The 27,839-nt window shown below is 39.0% G+C and overlaps 1 protein-coding gene across 1 annotated transcript in view; it reads right to left on the minus strand.

The window, feature by feature from the left end:
• Positions 1-5,724: 5,724 nt before the first annotated feature.
• The window catches only part of PGM5 (phosphoglucomutase 5), a 65,749-nt gene continuing 43,634 nt past the window's right edge, over positions 5,725-27,839 (minus strand). The window contains exons 7-11 of the mRNA XM_050329637.1: positions 24,387-24,502; positions 16,212-16,347; positions 15,135-15,318; positions 11,411-11,545; positions 5,725-8,046 (exon numbers count right to left, since the gene is read on the minus strand). Of these exons, the coding sequence (XP_050185594.1) occupies positions 7,957-8,046; positions 11,411-11,545; positions 15,135-15,318; positions 16,212-16,347; positions 24,387-24,502 (661 nt within the window). The 3' untranslated portion in view covers positions 5,725-7,956. The remainder of the gene's footprint in view (positions 8,047-11,410; positions 11,546-15,134; positions 15,319-16,211; positions 16,348-24,386; positions 24,503-27,839) is intronic.

The following is a 27,839-nucleotide window of genomic DNA, read 5'->3' on the forward strand; positions in this document are numbered from 1 at the left end:
AGCAGGAAAAACTGGAAGAAAACTTGTGTAGGTGATCCCTAGTAGTACACTACCTAGGGTGAACTGGCACAGGAAAAACACTGACCATTTGTCAGTTTGAGTGGAGTTGGAGGATATATATAAAAATGCTCAGTATTTCAGAGCAGAATAACTCTCTGTAGAGATAGAAATGTTCAGGCTGTATCTTACAGAAGTCACCATCGATGGCAATAGGAGTTTCTTACACTACAAGGCAAATGAAGCATCACGCTATTATCAGTCCTAAATGTCTTCTATCTTGTAAGGAGTTTCAAATTAAAGCCTTCATTTGTGGTTTTGAAACTTTAGCTGACTTGGGAAACTTATGTACTCAGCTTTTGATTGCTTTTGTCTGAAATGTGTAGATTATTTGTTGTAACTGATTGTTTTTGTATTGTATGCTTTTCAAGTTTTGTGTTTTATTTTGGGGTAAAAATATCTGCTATTTTACTATAGATTTAATGAATAAATTTTGTATTTCAAACAAATGCCTTATGTCTGTTTATATGATACAAGAGGTCCATGATTCCAGATAAGGGCACAATAAAATATGCCTCCAAGCTGCCAGACAGACAACACTGGTTATGCTCACAGCTTCTCAGAGGAAACTACCAATTGCAGGAGGAAAAATTATCTCTGACTCCTCTGAGCTACCTCTAAGGTCAGTTGCTTCCATTGCAGCTTACTCAAGACTGTGGGAACTGAGAAAGGGACCCTGTATCCTGTTTCTGACACAAGTGATCTCATAATTACACAACAAATACCACAAAAAAAGATAGTCTTGGATATATGTCTTCCTCCCACAGAATCACCAAGGCAAATTCGCATCCAGGCACTGTCACCTATAATTCCAGATGACAAGAAAAATGTCAAGAGGGTTCTTTGAGATTTGAATCTGCAACATTGACTATAGATGAATTTTCCTCTTTTGGTTGGAACGGACCTCTAGAGGTCATCTAGTCCAAGCCCTGACAGTGAGCTAGAACACATTGCTCAGAGCCCCATCCAACCTGACTCTAAGGTAAACATATGCAGGTATTCTTCTCAAGAATGCCAAGGCAGTGGAAGGATTAAAAAAGAAAGGTTTATTTTAGATGCAAGGACCCCTCTTTTTTTGATGTTGCACACATTAGGCCCCAGGGGCAAAGTCAATGCCCCTCCTCCTCCAAGGCTTTTCTTATCTTCTCTCTCTCTCCTCCGATACTCTCTTTCTGGCCCGAGGAGGCCTTGTGCATGTCTGCAAACATGTTAGCTCTCTGCATACCAGAGAGTGAGGCTGAGAACTTCTCTTGCCACGCCGCGGAAGGGGGGAAGGTGGGAAGTATTAAAGTTCCCTTTGAGAAAGAGTTACCATTTCGGCAGAAAGCCTTCCTAACAAAATGAGTTGTAACTTTTTGTTACAAATTCTTCCGGAAATGTACCTATTCCTACTGACCTTGAATTTGTTCAGGAATAGGCTTCTACCATGTCTCTGGGCAACCTGTTCTTGGTTCTGTTACATACCAGTGAAACAGAAAAGCTATCACACTTTCCAGATGCCCACATACTATAAAATTACAAGGTGAGCACTGTGGCTGCACATGCATTAGAAATACAACTTGTGGTGTTAACAATAGCTAAGGCCAGAGAACTGACAATTGCATCAGTTTTGTCCTTCAAAGAATTTCACCCTATATAGGAAAAATATACAAACCTTCAGTTGCTTTAAGTAAAAATGAAAGTTGAGTAAAATGCGGTGAACAAACTACAGAGAAAGAAAAATCAGTTCAAGATAAGTTGTTGATGAGAAAGGTATTAAAACACTCAGAGTATAAAAAAAGAACCCCTGGAAAGAAGTTGATAGAAGATGCTATAAGCATATAAAGATTTTTCAAAGTGACTGAGAAGCAGCACAGCACAGGGAACAATAAAAGCCACAATATTTCCAAAATAGTTGAAGTGGGGATCTGCTATGCCAAGTGACCTTGTTATAGTCTTACCTCTGTATCTTACTCCCATATCCATCCCCTGAAATCTCTTGCTTTTCTACTCCAGAGTCCCAGATTCTGAAGGTAGTGAGTACTGTAAAAGTATTGGTGCAGTGAGATTGATCAGCCAGGAGGCATCCCATGGCAAAATGCCTGTCCTGCATGTTCAACGTTTTTTTTTTTTTTTTTTTTTTTTTTCTCCAGTGGGGATCAAGCTTTTCCACTAGGTAGGTAACTACTAATGCAAGACCAAATGAGTGGGAAAAGATTGAGACTACAGTTCTGAGTCATGTTGAGAACAAGTACTGCTGGAGTACCCCTGAAGTTTGCTCTTGGACCAGTTTGCTATAGGAAATTCACTCAGATGCTTTCCACATAGTTTATGAACAAACAGGAAGACCTAACCCTCCTTTCCTTTCTCCCAGTTCCAGAAGAGCCCTGCAGTGCCCTTTTTTGGCTCCAGCCCTCTGCAGATGTTGTGAGGTCTCAGTGGGTCCATGAATGTCAAACTGAAGATAGCTGCATCTTCCACATGCAGTATGTAATAAAGTATTTGATACATGAAAGTTACTGAGATAAGGAGAACATTAAAGTTAATACCTAATATTTTGATACAATCTGGTATTTTGACACAATCACTTTGTCTTTTCAACTAATGAACTATTTGATTATGAACTTAATTAAAAATGGCATGGGCAACGAGCTCAAAAATGTCAACAATCTTAAAGCAGCAAAAGCTTTTAAACAGTTTGCTTTTGATCAAATTTAATAGCATGAAGTCATATTTGCCAAGAATAGCAGCTGGAAATTTTAAGTTAAAAGGAATTTTCTTTGGGCAGAAGGACAAAACCAGTCAAACTAAGGCTTCAGAACAGAATAGGTTCTTCCAGTGCATTGACAAATAACTTCCTGCCACTGGTGACTGAGGAGTCAATAAGATGGTCCTGTCCTGGCACTCACAATACCAGAAGTGGGTGGGCACATGAAGGTTTTTGCTGCATTGATCATGAGACAATGGATTCAGAATTCTGAGAGGAGCAAAAAGGACAAAAAGTGAGACCAAAGTCTGCAGAGAAGACTTTAACGTCTTCAGAGACCTGCTTGGAAGAGTCCCATGGTTTATGGCCCCAGAGAAGAGATAAATACAGGACAGCTCTTTGATTTTCAAGGATTGCCTCCTTCAAGCTCATGAATGGTTCATTCTGACATGCAGAAATCAAACGAAGGCAGCAGGAGGCCTGCATGCATGCACTGATTAAACTCAGATATGAAAAGGAAATGTATGATAAGTGGAAGCAGGGACAACTGAACCAGGAGGAATACTGCATGATTGACACTGTCCATCCAACCGTGCAGGGCTGAGATCAGGAAAGCCAAAGCCCACCTGGAGTTGAATGAGGTGATGAATGTGAAGGGCAATGGGAAAAGTTTCTACATGTACATGAGTTAAAAGAGGGTACAGAAAAGGCTTAAGTGCTCAATGCTTTCTTTGTCTACATCTTCACTGGTAAAAACAGCCTTCAGGAATTATAGGCCCTCAAGACTAGAGGAAAAATCTGAGGCAAGGAAGACTTACCTTGGGTGGAGCAAGAACAAGTCAGGGATCACTTGAAAAAACTGGACATACACAAGTCCATGGGATGACTTGGAATGCACGCTCAGAGCTGAAGAAGCTGAGGCATGCCATTGCAAGGCCACCCTCTGTTACCTCTGAAAGACTGTGGATGACTGGGAGAGATCCCTGAGAGAGCAAATATCACTCCTGTCTGTAAGAGAAGGAGGGTCTGGGAAGTTAACAGGCTGGCCAACCTCGCCTTAGATCCTGGGAGGTGATGGAGTAACCAATCCTGGGAACCCTTGTAAAAGCCATGAAGGACAAGAACATGATTAGGAGTAATCAGCATGGATTTATGAAGGGCAAATGATGCTTAACCAACTTGATTACCTTCTACAATGACATGACTGGCTTAGTGGATGAGGAGAGAGAAGTGGATGAGGAGAGAGTTCTGAATGTTGTTTGCTTCACCTTTAGTAAGGCTTTTGACACCATATCCAAAAACATCTTCAGACTGATAAAATATGATTTAAAAAGTGGACAGTGAAGTGGATTGAAAAGCAGCTTACCAACCAGAGGGTTCTGACCACTGCCACAAAGTCCATTTGGAGGCCAGTCACCAGCAGCATAACCTGGGGCTCAATACTGGAGAAAATATTGGCATCATGGAACTGATGGGGCAGAGACATCTTCGGTGGTTTTGTAAATGATACAACACCAGAAGGAGCAGCTGACATTCCAGGCGGATGGGTTGCCATGACAAGGGACGTACATAGGCTGGAGAAATGGGCCAACAGGAACCGTATGAAGTTCAACAAAGGGAAATGTGAAGTCCTGCCCTTGTGGAGGAACAAATCCAAGCACCAGTACATGCTGCAGCCAGTGGGCTGGAAAACAGTTCCACAGAGAAGGACTCGGTGGTCAACCAGTTGACAGCTCACCAGTAATGCACCTGCACAGCAAAGACAGCCAGTGGCATCCTGGACTGCATTAGGAAAAGCATCACCAGCAGCTGGAGAAAGGTGATCCTTTCCCTCTGCTGAGCAGAGTGAGATACAGCTGGAGTGCTGGGTCTGAGCTTCCCAAGTACAAAAGAGACATGGACATAGTGGAGAACTTTCAGCAAAAGACCAGAAAGATGAAGGGACTGGAGCATTTAGAATCATAGAATCAGATGGGTTGGAAAGGACCTCTGAGATCATCTAGTCCAACCCTTGATCCACTACCACCACAGTTACTAGACTATGGCACTAAGTGCCACATCCAGTCTCATTTGTTATGAGAGACTCAGAGATTTAGGAGTGTTTAGTCTGTAAGAAGGTTCATAAGGAACTTATTTCTGTAAATATTTAATGGGAAAGAAAAAAGTGTATGGACCCAAGCTCTTCTCTGTGGTGCCCAATGACAGGACAAGAGGCAATGGACACAAACTGAATCACATAAAATTCCATCTGAAGAGCCACAGAAGGTTCTTTTTCATTAAAGGAGTGGTCAATCACTTGAACAGTTTGCCCAGAGAGGTTGTGGAGTCTCAGCCCTTGGATATAATCAAAACCTAACTGGATATGGCCCTGGGCAGCTTCCTCTGCGTGACCCTGCTGAGAGCTGGGACATGGACCAGTGATTTTAATCCTGATGAACTATTTGGTCCCTTCCAAACTCAAGGATTCTGTGATTCTGTGGTTCAGGTGAGTAGTACTGCCTTACAAATTATCTCTGAACACAGAGAGAATCCAAGGTGTTGGGAAACAGAATTGATGTCCAAGTAAATGTTAGTGCAGTCATAGCTGAACAATAAAGGAATTTTGCAATTTCCAGACTTGAGGAAACTGCTCATTCAAAAATAGCACAGAAGGGTGTGGGTCTCTGTCACAGTGCCTAGACACTGTGATAAGATGATAAGAAAAGTATCAATACTTTTCCCTCTGCTAGATGTATGGTCTGTTTTTAGGAGCTTTTCATTTTTGTGTAACTTTGTATATGCTGCTTTTTTCCGAGCATCCATCTTTCATGTTAATAATTGAAAGACCTCAAGAAATGCTGCACACTTCATAAGACTATGGCTATGGTCTTTCCCCAAATTTATCAGATATAAAGATATACACTGTACTTCAGCCTTACAAAGTTTTATTCATCTTCTTGCAGAGAAAAGTAATTAACTGGTGGAAAATACCAGTTACATTTTAGCATTATCACCCATCTTTTTAAAAACAGGACCTGGAGCCCAAGATAAAGTCGATACCAGGATTTTAAAATATACCCTTTGTTTACCATGACTGCCTTCATGAAAGCAGACTGCCATCTACTGCAGCTCTAGTGAGAGCTTTCTGATAAAAGCACAGATATGATTCTTCACAGTCCTCACCTGTTCCTTGTGAATCTTCCCAATGCATCCTGAAAGACACCTGGCTTCACTATATCTTACTTTTCGAAGTGCATTGTTCCCATCCCAGAAAAGCTTGACAAATGGGATATGCCATAGTACAAATAACTATATATTCACTAGGTGATCAAAAATTATTTCATTGTCAAAGAACATGCAGGAGATTTTACAAGTTTGTTTTAGTTCGATGCCTTTCAGAACATTCTTTCGTGCAACGCAGTAATTCGAACTGTCGTAATCCAGAGTGTGTGACTATGTGTGATCTACTGGCTAGGAGCTTACTATCTTGGACCTAGAGGAGTTCTGATCTATAATAAATACAGAGCATCAGATAAACCAGGTTTCTTCCAGAAACATTCTTTGCAAGGTTTCTGTAAAGATGAATACTCTTACACTCAAAAGTGGATGTCCAAACTGTGTAAGAATGCCATGGTCATATAAAAGAAAAATCTTTATAAAAAGAACCAAAGTCTTAAAATCTCATTTGGTTTATAGGAATACGTAATGGTAAGATAGGATAATATGTGACAATATTAGTACATCATTCATGTAGAGTCAATTAAGTAATAATGTAACTGTATTAAAGGCAGTTTTATTAGGATGCTTGAAAGTGCAGTGTGTCTTGTCCACAATTACATATTAAGACAGATATACAGCATTACTCTTTATTGTGTACTAAGTGCCATAGCCATTTTTTTGACAGAAGTGTTGAAAGAAATAAAAACAATTTTCTTTGCTGCAATATTATATAAATTGCACTAAAATTTGACAACCACAATGAATTAAAATACACTGCAAAGAGGCAAGTTGCACAAAGCCACCCTGATGAATGAATACAAGTGACCAACAAAGCAAAGCTTTGAAACAAATCACATGCAAAGTGTTTGTGTTCTTCTTCAGGGCACAGTATTGTAGCTAGAACTGCAGTATCATTTCACAAGCAGAAAAATGCTGATGGCCATATCCCCAACAGCCTTCTCAGATCTATGCTGAGACGCCTTTTGCACTCCCCAAACTTTTATTCCATGATCCACTGTTACTAAGAATCTAACAGAAACTGTTCATCTGGTGAATCAGTCAAGTATTTCTATTTAATTTATTAGGTTTTTTAATCCCCTGTTCACTTACTTCACTTTGTAGTAGTGGAGCATGAGTATTCCAAAGACTTAAAAGACTTCCATAATTCCTTGATAAAGAATTGCTGATCTTGCAATAATTACCTTTCAAACACAGTAAGAACCAGTATCATTTCTTGACATGAGGAATATTGCAAAAGACCGTCAGATTCCATAGCCAACATAGTGCTGGAAGGATAAAATCAACTCTATAGCACAAATGCCTCCTTTTGGAGGAAAACAACCAAAGAGCCAAAATATCTGTAACATCTAAAGGCACAAGTCACATTGATATGTTTTAAAAGCAGGGGTAAAAAAATATGGAATAACCCCTTCTTTGGGATCATGTGTAAATGTGTATACAACACTGCTGTCAGTGTGCATCTGTGAGCAACAGGAGAGGCAGGAGAGGAGGCATGGTTGTCAGGTGAGGAAATACAGAGTTTACTATACAGCCCTTATGAGTCAAGACATGCTCTGTATGCCTTTTTATAAACTTACAAGAAGGTGACAATATTCCCAAACAATATTCACCAAGCAAGTCTTTGCTTTGGAATTCCTCCCTCTCTCTCCATAACTGAAATTTCTCCAACTTTTATCACAGCATTCAAAACCAAGCAGTTGTCATTTTCTGTCATACTGCTGACAACATTTGAAGGTTAAGGCCTCTTTGGTTATATTGTTATCTGAAATTAAGATATTGCAGGTAAAACAAAGAAGTCAATATACTATTGCATTTGGAGATCAATGCAAGTGATTATACTCAATGTTATATTGAATTTTACTTTCCACCCTGCCTCTCTCCCCGAGAAAACTTTTAAAATCATACAAGGCACAAATGGCTAACAAGTCTTAACAAGGTTCTGTCTCTTCCTTGCTGTTTCTCTTTTGGCCCTGGTTTAACAATCTTCTGTGGCTTCAGGTAATGACAGTGGGTCCCTTTCGTCCTGTTCTCTCATGAATCTGAGATATTTTCAGTGCGATTGCTATGAGAGGACTCAGCACAGCCTAAAGAGGGAGAAATACATTGAATTACATTGAGCAGAAATATCAAAAGACATCTTACATTTGTAAATCCTTCTTTTAACTGTAGAATTATACAATAAGTTAATGATATCAAAAACTGACACCAGTCATAGTTGTCTATATAGTTATACTTGGCATAATGAAGTACCATGTTTAGCATACGTTTTGTGAAGTGTTACACTGAGTATACCTAAGCTATGCAGAAAAGAGAAACCACAAAATACATTATATTAATAATGGTTCTATGTCACAGGAATTGTGGAGCTCTTGTGAAATCTGCTGTACAAAAAACCCTAGAAAAAGTTCTACAGAAGTAGAATTGTTTCTATTCTGATAACTGGAAGCCACATATAGGATATTTTCCTCCTTACTCTGTGAAGCTTTGGTCAGAAGGTACTGTAACAACTACCCTAACAGAATTTACAGAAGTGTGTTTTGCATAATACCACGTTAATAGGATAAATTCCAACATAAAAGCATGAATTTTCAAGTTTCAGGCTACAGACTTTATTAAATGGCCATATATATGCCCAGATGGGTGAGTGCAAGTAACTATTATGATAGTACCATGTGAAAACCAAGTAAAACACAATTTTTCAAATGGCAATTGAATCTTCTTTCAGTTAATTAAATGATACCCAAAGATAAACAGACAGAGCTGAGTTTTGTGTGAAAACCTGCTTTTCAGAGAATTGTATATTTGGTTACCAAATTAGTAAGTTAATTCTCTGATCCTTAGAGATTTCCCCTGGCTGCCCTTTTCAAATAAACTAATTCTGGCTTCAAACCCATCAGGTTTGAAAAAGAAATAAAACAAAACCGTAATTCTAGAGAGCTTAAATTTACAGATATATTTTTATAACCTTAATATAATCAATACTTTTAACCTGTTTCAGCCACCTAACAGTTTCTGACAGGATGAGGTGTTTATTTATACAAGCAGTCACATGGTTAAATCAGAGGACTGAAGAGACTAACCATGCAAGTAGAGTCATGCAGTAACACCATGAATGCCATTGGTGTTAAGTTAGTTTATGATTACTTTTAGTTATGCACAAGTGTGAGTGGTCTGACGTGTTATTGTTAAAAAAGCTCCATATTTGTAGATATCTATCTACTGAATAATCACTGAAGCAGAACATAAGTCTATTAAAGTCAAACATACTTAGAGAAGATTAATATGCAGAGCACAAATTCACATATGTGAGCAACACTGCAAAAGCAAACATTATAATACGCCAATCTATAAGGTCTGGATGACACCAAAGCATTTAAACTTCTCTGGCACTCTCCTAAGAAACCTTTTCCTTATGTAATGTAAAACCAAGAGAAAATTTAAAAAGCAACCCTATTGACTAGTTCTACTAGACTCTGCTTTTTTAGGTAATAAATGCACTCTACATTAAAATTAAAAAACAAGCCAAGCAACACGTTATACAATGCTGGAACAAAACACGAAATCAAGTGAGTTTATGTGACATCCATTTACATAAACAATTTAGGGGCTGCACTTTTGCCCAGTTATTTCACTTGTTACTAAATGTTCTTCTTGCTACAATTATGCTTCTCAACAGAGAAAGTCCTTCTGTAATTGTCTTCTCAGTTTAATTACATTTTCTTCATCCAGAATATATAAAAAAAGTGAAAGTGAATTATATTTGGAATAGCAAGAGCAGGACAGAACAACATGGAACTAGAACTGCATATGCCTTTTAAAAACTCCTTTACCTCTGCCATGAATAGTTTACATTTCAGTTGCAACAGATAAATCCCAGCCAGCAATCACTTATCATTAATATGACTCTAGAAAGCCTTCTATATCTCAAAGAGATCTTGATTTAAAAATATTTTTCAAATGGTTCTTTCTTCTTCAGAAATTGTAAAACTTTACTATTGACATGTCAGCTCAAAAAACAATTGCAGTCACTTTGTACGTTAAATAACACATTTATCTCTTGGCAACTGTTTAGGAGATATGGTATGTTATCCTTTAGCATTATCTAACTGTGGCCTTCCAGTACCTGAAGAGAGCCTATAAGGGAAATGGAGTCCAGCTTGAGGCTGAGGGGGATCCATCTAGGAGCCAGTTGGAACTGGCTCTTTTTGACATGGAGGCAGCTTCTGATAACTTCTCCCAGAAGCCACTCCTGCAGCCCTTGATACCAAAACTTTGCTGTGTAAATCCAATACAGTAGCAATTGGAAATGGGGTTGTAGCAGTGTTCTTCCCCAGTTAAAATACATCAATGATCTTGCTAGCTGGGTATATCTGGATATACAGAAAACCAATAAAATTGCTGAAAAAAGGTGCTTTACTCTGTCAAAGCTTTAACATTACAAGTAGTCTATCCAAGAAGTTACTGAGGATGCAAACTGTTACTTAAAGGCAAATAAAATTAATAGATCATATCTGCAGGTATGGAGTCTGCAACATTTCTGTAAAAACTGAAGCACTTTTTGTGACTGATAGACAATGTTTAACAGCACAAGAAGAAACTTGCTAAGTTTATGGTGAGAATCTGGTGAAAAGGCAACATCAAAAATTTACCTAGGGTTCAAATGGATTTGAAAGCTTTTATGTTTTGGGACATTTTCATTTGCATTCCAGTCACGAACACACAGCTACATGGGACTTAAAACTGCAGTGTTTTGATTTACCACAACCAAATGCTTAACCTCTTTTCCATGACACATCCTTAGTCCTCTCTTGTATACCACAGCATAAAGGTGGTTTCCAGGGAAAAATCTGAGAGTGTAAAACGTGATAGTGCTGGACTATCAAGCAAATTGCTTTCAACATTCACTCTTCTTAGAAAAAAGTCTGGTTATGATATAAGTTTTAGACACCTGCAAGTCTTTCCCTTAAAAAGGAATCTCTACATTGTTTAGAATCTGGCATCTGTATTTCCTAACTGCAGTCTCCCATGAGGAATCCTTGGGATGCTCTGACTTCCAGACAACCTTCTTGAAAAATACTTATTTTTAAAATATTGTTCTAGAACTCAGATTACAACCTTTTAAAAAAATAGTGAAAAAAATTCAAACTAGAATGTCTTCCCTTAACAGACTTGGAGTCATTGCCCAGCATTCATCACCACACATCTCAGCCCTTGAGAGTGTTAGATATTAGTGTGCCTTCTTGTTGTGTTAGATATTACACAAACATATATTAAAACTGTTATTCCTGCCTCAAAGCGAGTACATTTACAATACAAAAATCATCTACAAACACAGTAAACCAGTCCAAACATTGAGTGTTACTTCTGATTAAAGATGAGAACCCATAGCCACTGCTATTACAAAGGTAATGCATTATTTGTTGACTTACTATAATCCTATTTCATTACCTGTGGTTCCTTATTGTGTTGGCTAGGATCCTTTTCATAACTCTCTGCATAGATCCGGAGAGTAGCTCTCACATGACTAGAAGCACTCATTCTGAAGATGAGCCTGGAAGCATCTGAAAAAATAATCCGCAGCCCCTACAGGAGAAGAAGGAACAGCATATATATGTTAATAATTTATATATGTTAATAATTTGTATATGTTAATAATTTATATATGTAAGGTGGTAGTACCTTTACATATCACCATTCACTGCTTTAAAACAGTAAGTGAAAGGTAGAGGCATTTGGATGCAATTCCTCTTACCCTGGAACTTTGGACAATTCACTCATTCCTCTTTTTCCCCATTAAGGACTAGAAATTATTTTGCATGTTCCCTCCAACTCCTCATAACAAATACTCTCTTAGTTCTATTTTTATTTTCTTCACCTGATTTTTTCTTGTTCTATTTGGCAGAGTGTAAGATCAATGGCCTGAGAAATAGCTATAAGATCTCCAAAGATGAGTGGCCTAAGAAATAGGTACAGAATCCCAGGACCAAAAACCAGTTGTCAGCAGTGAAAACAAAACACAGGACCAGCTGCTGCCCCTCAAAGACCATGCATTAATATCTGAGTGCAAGAATTTCAATAAGTTTGTAGTACAACTTGGAAAACTTAAGGTGTTAATTAATTTCAAGTACACTAATTAATGCACATTAACTGTGTGTATAATAAAAGGATTGATTAATTTATTAACTGTGAATTTGCTCCTTGCTCCCATCTTCACCTCTTCTTTTCTTTCCTCCTCCCCAACTTTGTACAGCATATATAAACCAGAGACTATATACTTGGATCCACAGTTTCTCTACAGGGGGCCATTAAGGCCAGAGAAGCAAACTGAACAGATGAATAGTTGTAGTGTTGCAGTATTCTACCAGTTCTGCACTAATATGAAGAACTGTAAATGATACCCTCAGACTAAGTGTCACCTCTGCTATGCCACTGAACTTTAGTTCCCCGTAATCCTGCTGTTGTCAAATGCCTAGTGCATAAACTGAGACCCTTGCTACTTTTGTTTAAAGGGCAGTAAACCATTAAAAAATGAGAGAATTAAAAGAGATGCATTTTGTTCTTCCAGTTTTATCAGCACCTTGAGAAGACACTGATGTTGGAAACACAGTGTTCCAATATTTTAAAGAAAAGTAAAACTGTTGTTTTCTCGGGTATATACCAAAACATCTTCAACACCATATAAAGCATTGATTGGTTGATTACTACAGAATCATAGCATGGGTTAGATTGGAAGGACTTTTAAATGTCATCCAGTCCAATCCCCCTGCAATGACCAGGAGCATCTTCAACTAGATCTGGTTGCTCAGAGTGCCATCCAAACTGATCTTTAATGCTTCTAGGGATGGGGCATCCACCACTCATCTGAGCAACCTGTTCCAGTATTTCACCACCCTCACTGAATATATACCTAGCCTGAATCTACTCTTTTCATCATCATGGCTAGGCTTCACGAACGAAGATTTGAGAAGGGCTCTACCCACGCTTGCTACAAGCGCGCTGATGGCTAAAAAGGCCAATGCAAGACAGACAAGTCCGGTTGCAGAAGGCACAGCAGAAAGACTCCCCAGGGAATATCGACAAGAGGAGATTCTTTCTGCGTTGTCTTTTCTCCTCGAGAGTGATCCTGCGTGTGTTCTCAAAAGCAGAAGCAGCGTTATAGATGGTGTGTCTCCAGGCTTTTAGTTTAAAGCCATTACCACTTTTCCTGTTGCAACACGCTCTGCTAAAAGGATTGTCCCCGTGTTTCTTACAATCCCCCTTTTAAGTACTGAAAGGCCACAATAAGGTCTCCCTGGAGCCTTCTGTCTCTTAGTGAATGGGTAACTTGTACCTTTCATCCTTACAATTCAAATTTCACACAAAAATGCAGCTGGTTCCATTCCTGGCTTGCTGGTTCCTCAGAAGCAGCACTGTTATGTGCTCATGTTCACAAAAATTACAAAGACTTATAATAAAAATTAAAACAGTCTTCAAGAACAGCAGAATGTTTAATTTAATTTTATGCCTTATTACTGCACTGTGATAAACAATATTCATGGGTTTCAATAGAATTAATAGAATTAATTAAAAGCTACAGTCTTAGTGTATCATTTGCTACCTATTTTCTTATTGCTGTATTTTTTTTTCTGAATAAGTTGTTTATTAACACTGATTAAGTAGCATGTAGCCAACTTTTCATTCACTGAATATAAATTGCTCTCCCCTACCTACCAAAGATCAAAACTTGGAACATGCTGAATACATAGCTGGAAAATCGGCATGAAGCTTAGGATAGTCTGGAAGGGGCATCTGCATTTAGAGGATGAGCAAACTACCTGAGGAAAATGGCAGCAGTGAACTCTTGTTTCATTTGCATGGATCAGCATCCCCTCCTATTTTATCGTGCTTGGAGAATCCCACTGAGGCTGCAGATTCATGGAGCTAGGAACGTGTCCTTGCCAAAAGACATATTGGTTGAACTGTGCTCTGAATAATTCAGAGCTTCTCCCTATGACAAAACATCCTTTCTGGTTTTAGGGTCTCCTTTTCAGAGTCCATCTGAAAATAGGCCAAGTCATGGTTCTCTGTTTGTGTTACACACTGATATGAATTAGCAATTATATTCCAATATAGAGCAAGGGCTTTGGATGAAAATTAAGGGAAAGAAAAGTGCAATGAAAATCCACAAGCTGTTTTTCTAAAGTACAAAGGTCACAAGTCTGCCCTGCCTGTAATTTTCCATTGGACTTGGATATGACAATATCCTCATATCTTGGTTCAATAGTAATACATACAGACAGTAGCTAAGTGGCAGATGGGCTACTTACGTTTTCTGGATGCAATGATGAGTGGAAAATATAAAGACTTTTATCAGAATGGCATGACAACAGTTTTAATGGCTTATAATATCATTTGCTAGAGTCTGGTGAGGTCAAGTAATTAAAAAAACAAAGAAACCGGGACAAAAAATATAAACAACATAAAATCAGGACAAACTTTAATATGAGTCACAGCTCATATTCAAGATATTTGAATATACATTTACACCTGGCAAAAGTGCATGGTCACTCTTGAGCACATCATGAGTTTCAAAACACTGAAGGCTCAGTTTGAACTGCAGTTCTTGAGAGCTGAGGAATCTCAGTATAGGCAGAGCCCAAAAGGAACTGGTGATTTGGGCTAGAGAAGTCAATTGTGCTCACATAGGGTACAAATCTATTAAAGTCTTCTGCATGCTGTTGGCTAAAAACAGATATTTTACCCTAATTATGTAAATTCTGTGGGTCACCAAGAGCAAGAAAATTTTAACTTTTTTTGTAATATATGTATAGCAAGTGGATATTTCAGACAGAAAATAGAAAAAGGAAAGATCTTTTTATATGACATTTTCCACTGTTCCGGAAAGGGAACCCTCCCTATACATGCATTGCTGTCAACAGGGACTTCATCTCATCCTATGTTCACTGTGAGACTACTGTCTCCAATTATGTACAGCAAGTGCAAGCTAAACCAGAGGTGGATTATCTTATCCAGACCAAGCTAATCTTAAGTAGGAAATGCAGTATCTATCAAAGCAAAGCAAACACCACCCTATAAATAAATGGACAGTCTTGCCAGCTGAACTTTAGAAACAACACTGTTGGATACAACGTGACAACTGCAAAACCTTGCTACTCCATCTCTACAGCCATACCTGTCTTTTGGTCACAGTGCCATCCACAGGATCTACGAACTCAAAGCTGTCTGTTCTTTCCACACTGTAGATACTGTTACCCACAGCAAACTGCTGATGGCTGAATGATTTGTCAGTGATCAAAGCTTCCAGGTCTCTCATTATGAAATATGCTGTTCTGGGTTCCAGTGCTTCATAATCAAACCTTGCATATATATCAAAAAAAAGGTAGAACCAAAAAGTAAGTTCTCAGAGCCCCAGAGAAAACAGTTCTGTTTTCACAGAACTCTACATACTCAAAATTAGCAATTTACTGCTTACTTCAAAAATCAGAGGCGGAACAATGAAGTACTGATTGCAAATTAAACCAGCATACATGTGCAAGTCCTGTGCAATCTGACCACTACATGTGTGCACAACAGTTCTACACTGGTCACTGACTCTGAGTCAACAGAAATAATTTAGAAAATGCACAGTTTCTGAATTAGCATAGAAAATATCACTGATACACAGCTAGCTTTCCAAAATTAAGGACACATTACAGTGCTCAACAGACAAGTGAAATAAAGAAATAAAGAAGACTTTGCTACAAGAGGAACAGCTACACGCAAAAGGCCTTACAAATTGCAAAATTTTTTGGATTAAGAGAGGGGTAGAAGCTAAAATGTAAATGATGTTTGGACCCTTGGGGGAGTTAACCTAAATTGAAAGTAGGCATAGTTTCAGTTCTCACTGAAACTGTCATATGGAAGCACTTGCAGAAAAAATGCAGCAGTAAATGTTGCTGGGATTTTGATTCTTTTTCAATGTCATGTAACAAGCTACACCTACACATTTCACAAGTAAATAAGTCTTTCTGCCATTCAGTATCAGAAAAGTCAATTACTTATATACTAGCAGTAACATACATATGTGCTCCTCCTTCTGTCACTTATCAGAAAAAACGTGCCTACAGAACAGTGGTAATCCATGGTAGATTTTCATTCTGTAGCCACAGCAAATGCACACCTAAGTGCAGCTGAGCATATAAACAATGACTGTAGCAGAATTCTCCTATCAACTCCAGAAGTTCCCGTGCCTTTTCCTCATTTTTCTCACCTGCAGTAGTAGTGCCGGCCAAATTTTGCCCAGTGATCCCTGACAATCTCCTCCACACTCTGCTTTCGGGCTGCTAGGATTGAAAGCCAAACTAGCACAGCCCACAGTCCATCTTTCTCTCGAAGGTGATCAGACCCTAAAGAGACAGACATAAAATGCATTATTTGGTATCACCGCAAATCAGAAAACAAGGTGAGGAAGCTGGGCAGATGTCTAATTTAACTTTGTACATCACATAATGGTCATCAATAGTACTAACCTCAGCACCTCTAATATCTTCCAGACAGACAATCAGAACTGAAGTTTAAAATATGATTTATTAACATATGACAAAATCCATATTTCTCAGGTTAAATAAAAATATATACAACTATTTGAAAAGAAACAGTAGCAGTAGGAAAACAATTTTAGTCATGATTCCTGCTCACTAATAGGATGTTTTCACCTCTGCTACTATTTCAGTATGGGGGTAGATATGCAAACCTAGTCATGAATCAGAATGTTCTGTGTTTAGAGAGTCAAGTCCAACAGCATCTCCTTATCTCTGCAGATGTTCATCTGTCAACCTGCAGTGAAAGAATTTTCAGAATGTTCATGATCTCCCATCAGGACGAAACCCAAGAGCTTGAAAAGATTTTTCTGGCAAAAAAACCCCAAAGCAAACCAGAGAATGGTACTTTTTCTCCTTTCTACATTTCTCCATACCATCTAAAGAAGTTTGGATGCCCAGGTCTAAATCCCTTCCTAGGTTTATATTTCTGAAGAGAGAGGTTATTACAACAATGAAGACTAGCAACAATTTTGCAATACCCCATAGGATTTAGCACATAGTCCTAGACCCAAGTAAGATTCAGGACCCGTGACATTCAGTTGTACTGAAGACAATTGTATAGGTTAATAGACTTATGAAACTTGAAGAGATATCAAAAATGTGGTCATTGCTCTGGCATAATATACTAGGTTTGGCTGAAGTTTGCTGCAACCTTATGGTTTTCTGTCTAATGCACCTTATTGAAATCCTGAGTACAAAGCAAGTGTAATAATTCAGCAGTTTTGTTTTTTCCATGAATTTCCTACTGATTATAGAAGCAACCAATTGAATTGTCTGTGTCCTTAGAAGATACTTAGCAAAATCTTCCAGAGAGGAATCTAAAAACTTTTAGGAAGAAAACCTGTTTTCTGAAGTATCCTCCTTCCATAAACACAAAAATCTTGTTGCAGCAAGACTGTTTTGCAGTGTTGTGGTTTTACATAACAGCCTGCAAGGTCCACACACTCATCTGTCAAAACAGCTGTGTTTTGCTACTGGCAGAGGACACAGCTCCCATAATATAAATTGATGTACTGAAGCTACTAAACCTGTGAAAAACTGTTAACATATTAAAGGCATATAATGAAAATAACAAGATGTGCAGAGAGCCATCTTAGGGTTCAGTCCTCCAGTCCCTGCTGATGCCTTGAACTTGCAGCCCTACTTCTTAGGAGAGATCAGCAATCAGAATAGCAGCCCCTGCTCATATGGTTTTGCTAAGAACTTGTCCTGGGTCTGCCACAGCTCTGACTGGCACTTGCACTTTTTGTGTTACGTTCAACCTCAACACCCTGAACATAACATTAACTACTTAAGTAAATCTAAATTCCTATCCAGCACAAGTTCTATGGGAATGATTACTGAACACTTGTAAAAAGGAGAAAGACTTGTATGAAGACTAATTATATTTGTGCTATGTGTCAGGTATTACAGAAAAGGGCATTTAAGAGCTGCGACAGTAATGGTTTCTTTGCATTTGCAAAGTAGCTGTCATGATAGTAAGAGCACCTCCTTTCTGCTCCTTTTTGTATGTTTTGAACTGTAATCTGGGAACTCTCCGGAACAACAGCAGTCTCCTACTGCAATAGCCAGAGCTCAGGGCTGTTCCTTGAGGAGCTGCTGTAGGAGGAGCTACAGTTCACTCTGTTCCCTCCTCGTGAGCCCTGCGTGCTGTGAAAGCACGGAGTGCCAAACAAGCAGAAGAAAAAGGGAAGGATTATTTATGAGCTTCCAAAGCTTTGCAAATAGCTTCAGATAAGAAAGGAAAACAAATGTCCCCCTAAAAAAAGTCAGTCCTTCGGGCAGTCAGGTCATAGAATCAAAGAATTGTTTGGGTTGGTAGGGACCTTATAAAGGTCATCCCTCACCTTTTCTACAACCTTCTTGCAGTAACACGCTAGATCAGCTTAAGGATACCATACACCAGCAGTATGTGCTATGGATAATAAAGTCAGCTTCCTTATAGGCAAAGCAGACAGCACGGTCACAGTCATGGGTACAATATCCAAGATAATGGTACAGGCTTCTGCCCCTGCCACCAAAAGAGAAATCTAGAAGAGAACTGTCACTTCCCCCTCAGCATACATCGTTCCTCTGGTAACAGCATGAAAAGTCATCAGGTCACCACAGGGGCTGAGGACACTCAGGTGACTGGGAGCACCGGAGGCTGCCCTAGGCCAGCAGGGCAGGAGCAGCCAGAGCCCATCCCCCTGCTCCAGAAGCAGGGCAGCCAGGGGCACCAGGGCAACCCCAGCCATGAGCATCAGGCACCTCCCTGGGGATGGAGATAGGGCAAGGCCAGGCCAGGATGTGGGGCCATGGGCAGGTCTGGCTTAGGGAGGTCCTTAGGCAGGCATGGTAGTGCTGTGGGGAGTTGGAGACTGGCCCTGTTGCAGCATTACTGGGGCTGGGGCTGGGGCTGACAGCCTGGGTGCTGCTCCTGGGCAGTAGAGGAGACCCAGAGGGCCAGGCAGGGCACTGGTCAAGGGCACTGGCAAGCTCACCACACCATGGCTGTTCTTTTTCTTCTTAACCTGCCTGCCTCTCCTTTCAGCCATTCATCCTTAGCACTGAAAAATTCCGTTTCACCTAAAAAGTCATCTCTGTTGCTGTTATCATCAGCCACTTAAATGGCTTAAGTGTCTCAAAAGACACTAGCAAGAAGTGGAGACTTGGCACTAAACTTAACCCCTTAGCAACTTGTTCCAATGTAAATGACCATTTATTCTCCTGTTGTGTAACATTCTGCAGACTGCAGGCCAGCAAATCATACAGGGAAAGGCACAGCAATCATTCAGCAAATCATCATCATGACCACTGAGCAATGGGCTGAGCTGAACACCAAAGAGATGCATTTTGATTTAACTAACACTTTAAATACGTTTCACCGAACAAAAATGTTCCAATGAAACATGGGCAGGAATATTTCTGTAAGGCTGTCTACTGTGAATCTACAAGGAGGTGCCTTGCAACTATGTATTCCTGAAATCCAAATAGTAATATCCCTCCCAGCTTGCTGAAGGCTTTCAGTAATCTCAGTATGATTCTCAGTGCTACTTTTAATTGAAACATCCTCGGATTTAAGGAATTGTGTTTAATGAGCTGAAGTAAAAAGGGAGAATAGAGGAGTCAACAATTAATTTTTCTGATTTAACCATTACATGTAATTTGCCATTGTTCAGGGAAATTATAAGACCAGCAAGCGTTATTTTTAGGTTAATATGTTATTTCTCCGTATAACAAAGCAAAAGTTATTTTTTACTACTGCAACAGTCAATTGCTATGTTCAAACTCAGTGTGAACAACCTGGGAAAAATTCTCAGAGCATGTTACCATTCATAAAGAACTACTCAGCTTACACCGGTTTAAACTTAAAAAGTTTTCAGAGGCAGTAGCTTGAGAAACAAAGTAAGTTCATGCAAATACGTTCATCTGATGATTTTTGTGCTATTTGAAAGCTGTTGGACATATATGCTGGCTTCTACATGTCTAACTTAGATATCTGAGATATCCAATTCTAAGAGGGACAGCAAGCCTTGAGGGTCATATGCACAAATAAAATGTAATTGCTTTTCCCTAACTTAGTCATCCCTCTCTAGTATATTGCATTTTATAAACATTATTTTAAAACAAGAAAAATCACAGGACTACACAAACGCACAGTAAATAATTTTGGTTGCATACACTTTGAGTCTTATAAATTTATCATCCAGCACTCTGAAACTTGATATTTTAGACAAATGGAGATTTAGGGACATTCTGATCTCTTCCTTTATTCAAGTTAATGAGATTATTTCAGATTTGTGTAACTGTAACATATACCACCAAACAGCTCTTTTGAGGTTTTCATTCATTTCAGCAACAGCACATTATTATATTCTCCACTAGTTCTTCTTCTGCATAATCCTTCAGGGAAAGGTGGCTGACATTTACAGAATCTGGAAATTTGGAATGAAGCAAACAAATTTATAAAAGTTGTAGCAATTACTGAAGTGGCTTAAACTGCAGAGAGATAAATCGGTGACACAGCTCTCCTAATCCTGATTAATAGTTTTCTGATGAAATTTAGAAACTAATCGCTGCTACTCATGCCCCTCTTTGAACTGAATGCTGAGTATTAGTCATAGAACCAGAAAGCTACTAACTTTATCTGACAAGCTCCTCACACTGCTACAAAAATGGAAGAAGTTTTTAAAGCATTGGTTGAGCTCCAAGATCAGCTGCCAGAAAACAAGTTTGGGAAACACAGCTCTATGAGATGTTTTCAAAATCTTTTGTCCTTTTATAGTAGAAAACTTGCTTTTATTTACTTGTCAGAGCAAAATCCCTTGTGTTATAAAACCAGGCTCTGTATTACTTGGAAATACCAGCTGGGCTGAATTACCTGTGTACAATGAGCAACATCAAACTCCAGTGAAGTTTGATGACAGAATGTAGATTTGTAAAACTCCTTCCTCTTGCACAGAGCCCCAAGTTTCCCACTCTGATCACTGTATGGTATGCTTATATAAATATTCTATGCTGAAAGTTAAAGAAGTACCAAGTTTCAACTCACTAAATAGATATGATTGAGCAGAAGCTGTAAATTTGATTCAAATGCCCAATACTGGTAGAAACTTGTGAGGGTCACACAGCTTAGGACATTATTAAAAAGATTTGCAATAAGGTAAATATTTGCTGCTAAAAATAGCTCACACTGCTACAGTACTGGTCATCTGTAAACCAGACTATGTTTTACAAAAAAATCTGCTGGCATATGATGACACATTTTTCAGACAGCTGCATTGAACTGAAAGATGATAAGGAAACTGAGGTAGGGAAAAAACAAACTTTAGGTATCATAATCATTGCAAAATTGCCTATGTAAGTGTCACAGAGTCACAGAATAGGTAAGGCTGGAGGGGACCACAGTAGGGCATCTGGTCCAACCTCCCTGTTCAAGCAGGGTCATCCTTGAGTACATGGTACAGGACTGCATCCAGACAGTTTGTGAGCATCTCCAGTGAGAGAGACTTCACAATCTCTTTAGGAAGTCTCTTCCTGTCATCTATGTTTTTTACACAGCAACTACACATGCAATGAAGAATTTAAACCCCACGCTCAAGTTCTCCGGATGCCCATGGGATCGAATCTTGAGGATCCAGATTTGCCTTTAGATGGAATTGGATTAAATTGGAGGTCAAGAGGCTTTCTGCACTAAAGTACTGAAGGTACAACCAAGTTCATCTGACAAGAACATACCACAGTGCAGAGATATTGCTGTAGAACAGCTCTCCACACTGGCAGCAATATGTTGTTCAAGCACTCTTAAAATTCACAAGAGATGGGATTTATCAGGAATCTGAAGAATTAATGATAGGACAGGAGCACTAGATTAATACAGGAATATGGAGAGTGCTAGGAATGCAGAGACTGGTCTGAGACAGGAGACAGGAGCTGCAAATTTGGAAGAGAGGCTATAGTACAAAATGCAATTGTTTTAAGGCCCTACAGAAAGATACAAGCAAAGGAAAAAGTCAAGGGCAAGAACAGATAGGGAATTTTGTTCCCTATCTGGAACAGACAAATCCCAGATGCCCTTCCTTGACCTCCATGAGTGTTTCTCTTCCCAAATTCAACCACTATCGGATACTGAGGATAATAAAGTTAGTCAATACAGATCAAAATGCCCTCATTTTTCAGTAGATCAGGACCTCAATCCTCTTTTTTTGTTTTTATTTTCCATACAACTGATTTGCAGAGTCCACCAGTACCTGGGACAGCCTGCTGAGCAAGACCTGAACAGTGTGAAAGGGAAATATGATGTCTTTTTTTTTAACAACTGTACCATAAGATTTTAATGACAAGTCTCCTCAAAGAAGATACAGCTTCTACTAAGCAACCAATGATTCTTCCTTTCTCCCTCAGACAAAAGGCATCTGAGAGAGTCATACTCAACATCTTCTCAGATGAAGATGGTCTAGCAACGGACTTCCCAAGCAGTAACAGGCCCGTGACAGTGGTTTGTCACGGCATACGGCACGTAGAGACCACCCCTGTTTGTTTTACACACCTCTACATACAAACCTGCAAGCAGCAGGATATGCTGCATTCTGTGAGCTAAGGTATCTAGATGTACTTCAGTCTATGGGAACTCACCATCAAAACTCTTACAAGTTCCTTCCAGTTAAAACCCACACTTCCCTTTCTGCAGCATGATGCTGACGGTAGGATATTTTTTCAAAATAATTTGGGTGCTAATGAGGTCATACAGGTGTCTCTAAACCCACTCAAGTTTCATGAAAGTATCTGGTTTTGCATGAGCAGCAGGAACTTCAAATATTTAGAGAGAAGAGGTACAGATTTGACCTCATGAAAAAGCATCAAAAAGTAGTGAGAGCTGCAATCTCCCAGTTCACACCTCTCATTGCTACATATGGGCAAATAGAGACAGAGTTCAACAACACACCACAAAAAAATAGCAGTATATTCTGACTGGTCAAGATCTTCCTACCCTTCTCTTCAAATTAGAAATCACATAGTGACTTTGTAGAACACCCTGTAGAGAAAGTATCTATTCAAAAGACACTTCAAGGCAATACAAACCTGTGCCACTCACTGTGATTAGTCAAGGAATCCAGGTTGCTAATCATGGGACATTGGTTACCATTCAAAACAAATAGAAAATTAACATTAATTATTAATTTCTCTTCCTTCTTACTTAGAGACACCTAAAGAAATCTAACACATTTTTGGTTCTTCCATCATAGTCCATTCAGATCTGTACAGTAAATGACACATAGGATGGCATGTCTTTGGATTAAAGGTATCCTCATTTTTGAAGAAGTAGCATTCTGCTCTAATTGACCTCAACTGAAAAAAACTAAATACCTAACTCAATCAAAGCAAAATGAAACAAGTTTCACTGCATGGTGAATATTTTCTACAAAAAGCTGCAGCCAGAGAATTTCACATTCAAAATAAAGAATTCTATGGAACTCACATCAAAATACACAATAAACTATTAACCAGTTATATGGTCATGTTATTCCAGTACATGCTCTTTCAAAAACACTTGTAACATAACCAGTCTAATAAATAAAAAGAAGGAAGAATTTCTGTGCTAGAATACAGGAAAGAAAAAAGAGACCCATTCTGAAATTTATTCAGTTTTTCTCATAAACTGCAGCCATATTTGTGCAGATTTACACACTATATATTTTATTGTCTGCTCTAATGCTTACTGTCAGCACTGTATTTCTGATGACTCAAATTTGTTGTTCATTCTGCATTCTGTTGCTTGACTGGTTCTTGTGACAGCTAAGAGAGAAATACCCAGGGAAAACAGAGATGCTAATATGTAACTGAATATCTTCTAATGATGATTTTATCTGATATTTGATTAATTGTAATGTTTCAAAAAGGGTTGTCTACAACAGGTTTGTTTAGGCACACCATTGGACATATCAATTCTCATACTTTGTACACTTAATCACATTAGGAAAAACCATGTGGTTTCCATATGGGTAAAATCCCTCCGAATGCTGTTGCAGTCTGTGAAACGACTATTACAGTGGAACCAGTGAGACATTTCTGCATTATGTTCAAGTCAGAAGAGACTGCCAGGCACCTCCAAAAGCTGTCTGGATAGTAATAGGTTTGCCTGTCGATTCTGAGTGTCTGTCTTCCACATTTTTCACACCTCTGGTGGAGGTACTGGACACCACAGTTGAAAGATGACCATCAAAATGTGAACAACAGACAGTTCTCTGTTCCAGCACAAAACAGTTAATTTGCTGATTTTTTTTGGCTGATTGACCACAGGCATCCAGAAAATTAAAAGTTGTCAATAAAAGTCTGGTAATTTTGGAGTATGTATTACTTACCAGTGCCAAAACTCTCCTCTCCACAAAGTGAACAACGTCCAGAGTCCATGAGATTGGAAAAGTATCTCCATCCTGCTGGTGTCTCATACACAGGAACCTTCATTACTTTTGCCACTCTGGAATAAAACATCACATGATTAAGACAGTGCTTTTCTTATATACGATATGAGGTCAGTTGAGGAATATTCTAGGTCTTGCTACACCTCCTGACAGCTGGGCTATAAGTTAAAAAAAACCAAAAAAGATCAACAACACTGTTCAAAACTGATCCTTGTCTCAGAACCTAACTTCAAACAGAACCCAAGTGTGTTTATACACTAAGTGTAGTATTTTGGAAAATGTAGGACCTTACCTCATTAGGTTTTACCAGTATCTTTCTCTTCTTATTGAGAAAGAAATAGTAAACTCTAGATACACAGTTTTATTATATCAATATTTTTAATGAAAGTTAAAGTATCATGTAGAAGTACCTTCCCTTACAAAATATAGGGGATCAAAATCAATATGCTTCGAAAACATTTGTACTTCTGTTAATGTGTTCAAAGCCAAGACAATAGAGGGATGTTTCCATGATACAGAATGTCCTTTAAAAACCTTTCCCAGTCTAAGACTGAATTTGAACAAGAACTGTTCCCTGATTTTCCCTGTCTCCTCTGACACATGAGATGAGCCCTCTCACTATCTGGGCAACGTGCTAGTATTTTCTAGAACTAAAATTAACCACCATATAATCTGGATGTGTGTTTCTCTTCCCCAGGTTATTAACTGGTAACTATGCATATTATAAGCTATAATCAAAAAAAACTTTTTATTGGCCTAAAAAACTAGAAAGAAAGAAAACCCATCCAACAACTCTAAAGAACTCACCACCAAGATGGGATTTGTGCTGAATGAATATTACCAATCTTCTTGGTTCTAATTATATTTGCAAGGTTTCACTGTGTGCCTAGGATTTTCAGGACCAACTCTTTTATAATATGAAAAATAAGAACTGAGATATAGTGAAGCAATCTGATCAACTAACAAGGACCTTATGATTGCTCCAGCATTCATACCTAACAAACATTTCTTAAAGCAAGAAAATTTAAGTAATTTTAACTGCAGCCAAGCCCAGGTAAAGCAGACCAATCAAAGCTGGATTCAATGCACTTAACACAATCCACCCAGAAGTTACATGTCAAGGTGAAAGCAGTCACCACTCTGATCAACAGAGACACCTATTTTCTGGCCATACAGCACTCTATCCTAAATTAGGCACGTAAAGTAGATGGGATGAACTGATTAGATATGCCAGCACTAAATGATATGCCTTTCAAAAACTACATAAATGACAGAATCATCAAGGTTGTAAGAGACCTCAAAGACCATCTAGACCAAACATCAACCTAGAAGGACCATAATCCCCCCAGGTGCCACATTCAGAGGCCACTTGAACGTTTCCAGAGATGGTTACTCCACCACCTCCATCAGCAATTTATTCCAATACATTCCAATGTATAACCATTCCAATATCCAATCTGAACCTTCCCTCACAAAACATAAGGCCATTTCTTTTTGTCCTTTCACTTGAGACATGGAAGGAGAGACCAATCTTTATCTCAGTGCAACTTCTTTTCAGGTAGCAGGGAGCAGTAAGGTTCCCCCTCAGCTTCCTTTTCTTCAGGTTAAATAAGCCCAGGTCTCTTAGCCACTACTCATATGCCTTGTGCTCCAGACCCTTCACCAGCTCCACTGCTCTTTTCCAGACTTACTTCAGCACCTCAATGTCCTTCTTGTAGTGAGAGGCCCAGAAATGAATCCAGGATTCAAGGTACGGCCTCACCAGTGCCGAGTACAGGGGGACGATCACTGCCCTGGTCCTGCTGGCCACACTATTGCTGACACAGGCCAGGATACCATTGGCCTTCTTGGCCACCTGGGCACACTGCTGGATTATGTTCAGCTGCTGTCAACCAGCATCTCCAGGGCCTTTTCCGCAGGCAGCTTTCCAGCCACTCTTCCCTCAGCCTGCAGTGCTGCTTGGGGTTGTTGTGACCCAAGTGCAGGACCCAGCACTTCGTTTTATTAAATCTCATGCAACGGTCCTCAGCTCATCGATCCACTCTGTGCAGACAGGTCTGCAAACCCTTTATACCTTCCAGCAGTTCAACACTCCTGCCTGACTTGGTGTAATTTGTGAACTTACTAAGGGTGCACTCAATCCCCTCATACAAATCATTGTTAAAGATGTTAAAACAGGATCAGCCCCAGTCCTGAGTCCTGGGGAACAGAACCATTAGTGGCCGGCCACTAAATGGACTTAGTCCCATTCACAATGGTAAGTGGTGACATGACAGTTCAGCCCTTCAGTATTGTCTCTGAGATCTTTACATTGTTAACCAGCACTGATATTAAGTCCCCAAAGAAACATTTCTTTTATTAAGAAATATCCATTGCTATACACATTTCCTCCTATTTAGCCTAGGTGTTAATTTTTGTACTTACATATTACATCTAAAGAGAGTGATTTTTAAATAAGAGTAAACATTGCTGATATCTATTTTAAAAGAGCTAAATATGTACATGAAGAAAAAAGTATTATCAAAATGGTTAATCCTAAATTGAGCCTTCATATGTCTAGTTCAGAGGTAGAGGTAGGTGTATACCTCCTTGTGTTTATACAGCACTATACATTTTATGGACTCTCAGAAAGGCTGCTGCATAAGGGTGGTTTCACAGTGTGCAGCAGAATAGGTTTCTCTCTGGCTCTGTAAAAAAATCAAGAACATAAAAGGATTTAATCTCTGTATGACAGTAACTGCAGGCTGAAAACAGGACTGTACTGCCAAAAAAAATAGAAAACATTAAACCAGAAAACAATAGCTAATGTGCTGGAAGAACAAAACCAGTTCTCTCGAGGTAGTCTAACAATACAGTAGAGTTATGTTTGCTTGCAGAAATTTTCCCATATCCCAGTACTGTTTCGGAGAAGGAAATCATTTCCCTTTCCCTTTTCTGTATTCCCCTGGTCTGAGGATAAACAGTCTACAATGAACTTAGCTTGACCAGCACCAAAAGCTTCCAGAGGTTCTAGTAGTTTTCAAACTGCACTAGGCTAGCACTGAAAATACAAATGTTGTTTCTGTTGTCATGCTTCTTTTTTATTGACATTTTGCTGAAATAAAGAATCATCACTGGAAGTCTAAATAAGTGCAGAATGTGCCTTTATGCAACCTATTCAAGGCAAATAACCACCCCAGAAAACATGAGAAGGGTTCCAACATGAAGATGCAAAAATTCTTAAAGCTGCATATTAAGAGAAATAATGTGTTGCATCAGATCAAATAAATTATCACGCAAAATACAGGAAAACACCCTCAGAGGAAGGAAACTAATATGTGACTGTGAAATTACTAGATCTTCAAAGCCAGGGAAAACAGAGATAAGATGCAGGAAAGGGGAGGGCTTTTTTTT

The sequence above is a fragment of the Myiozetetes cayanensis genome, unplaced genomic scaffold (genome assembly GCF_022539395.1).
Source record: "Myiozetetes cayanensis isolate MyiCay16 unplaced genomic scaffold, myiCay2020 scf4, whole genome shotgun sequence".
NCBI lineage: Eukaryota > Metazoa > Chordata > Aves > Passeriformes > Tyrannidae > Myiozetetes > Myiozetetes cayanensis.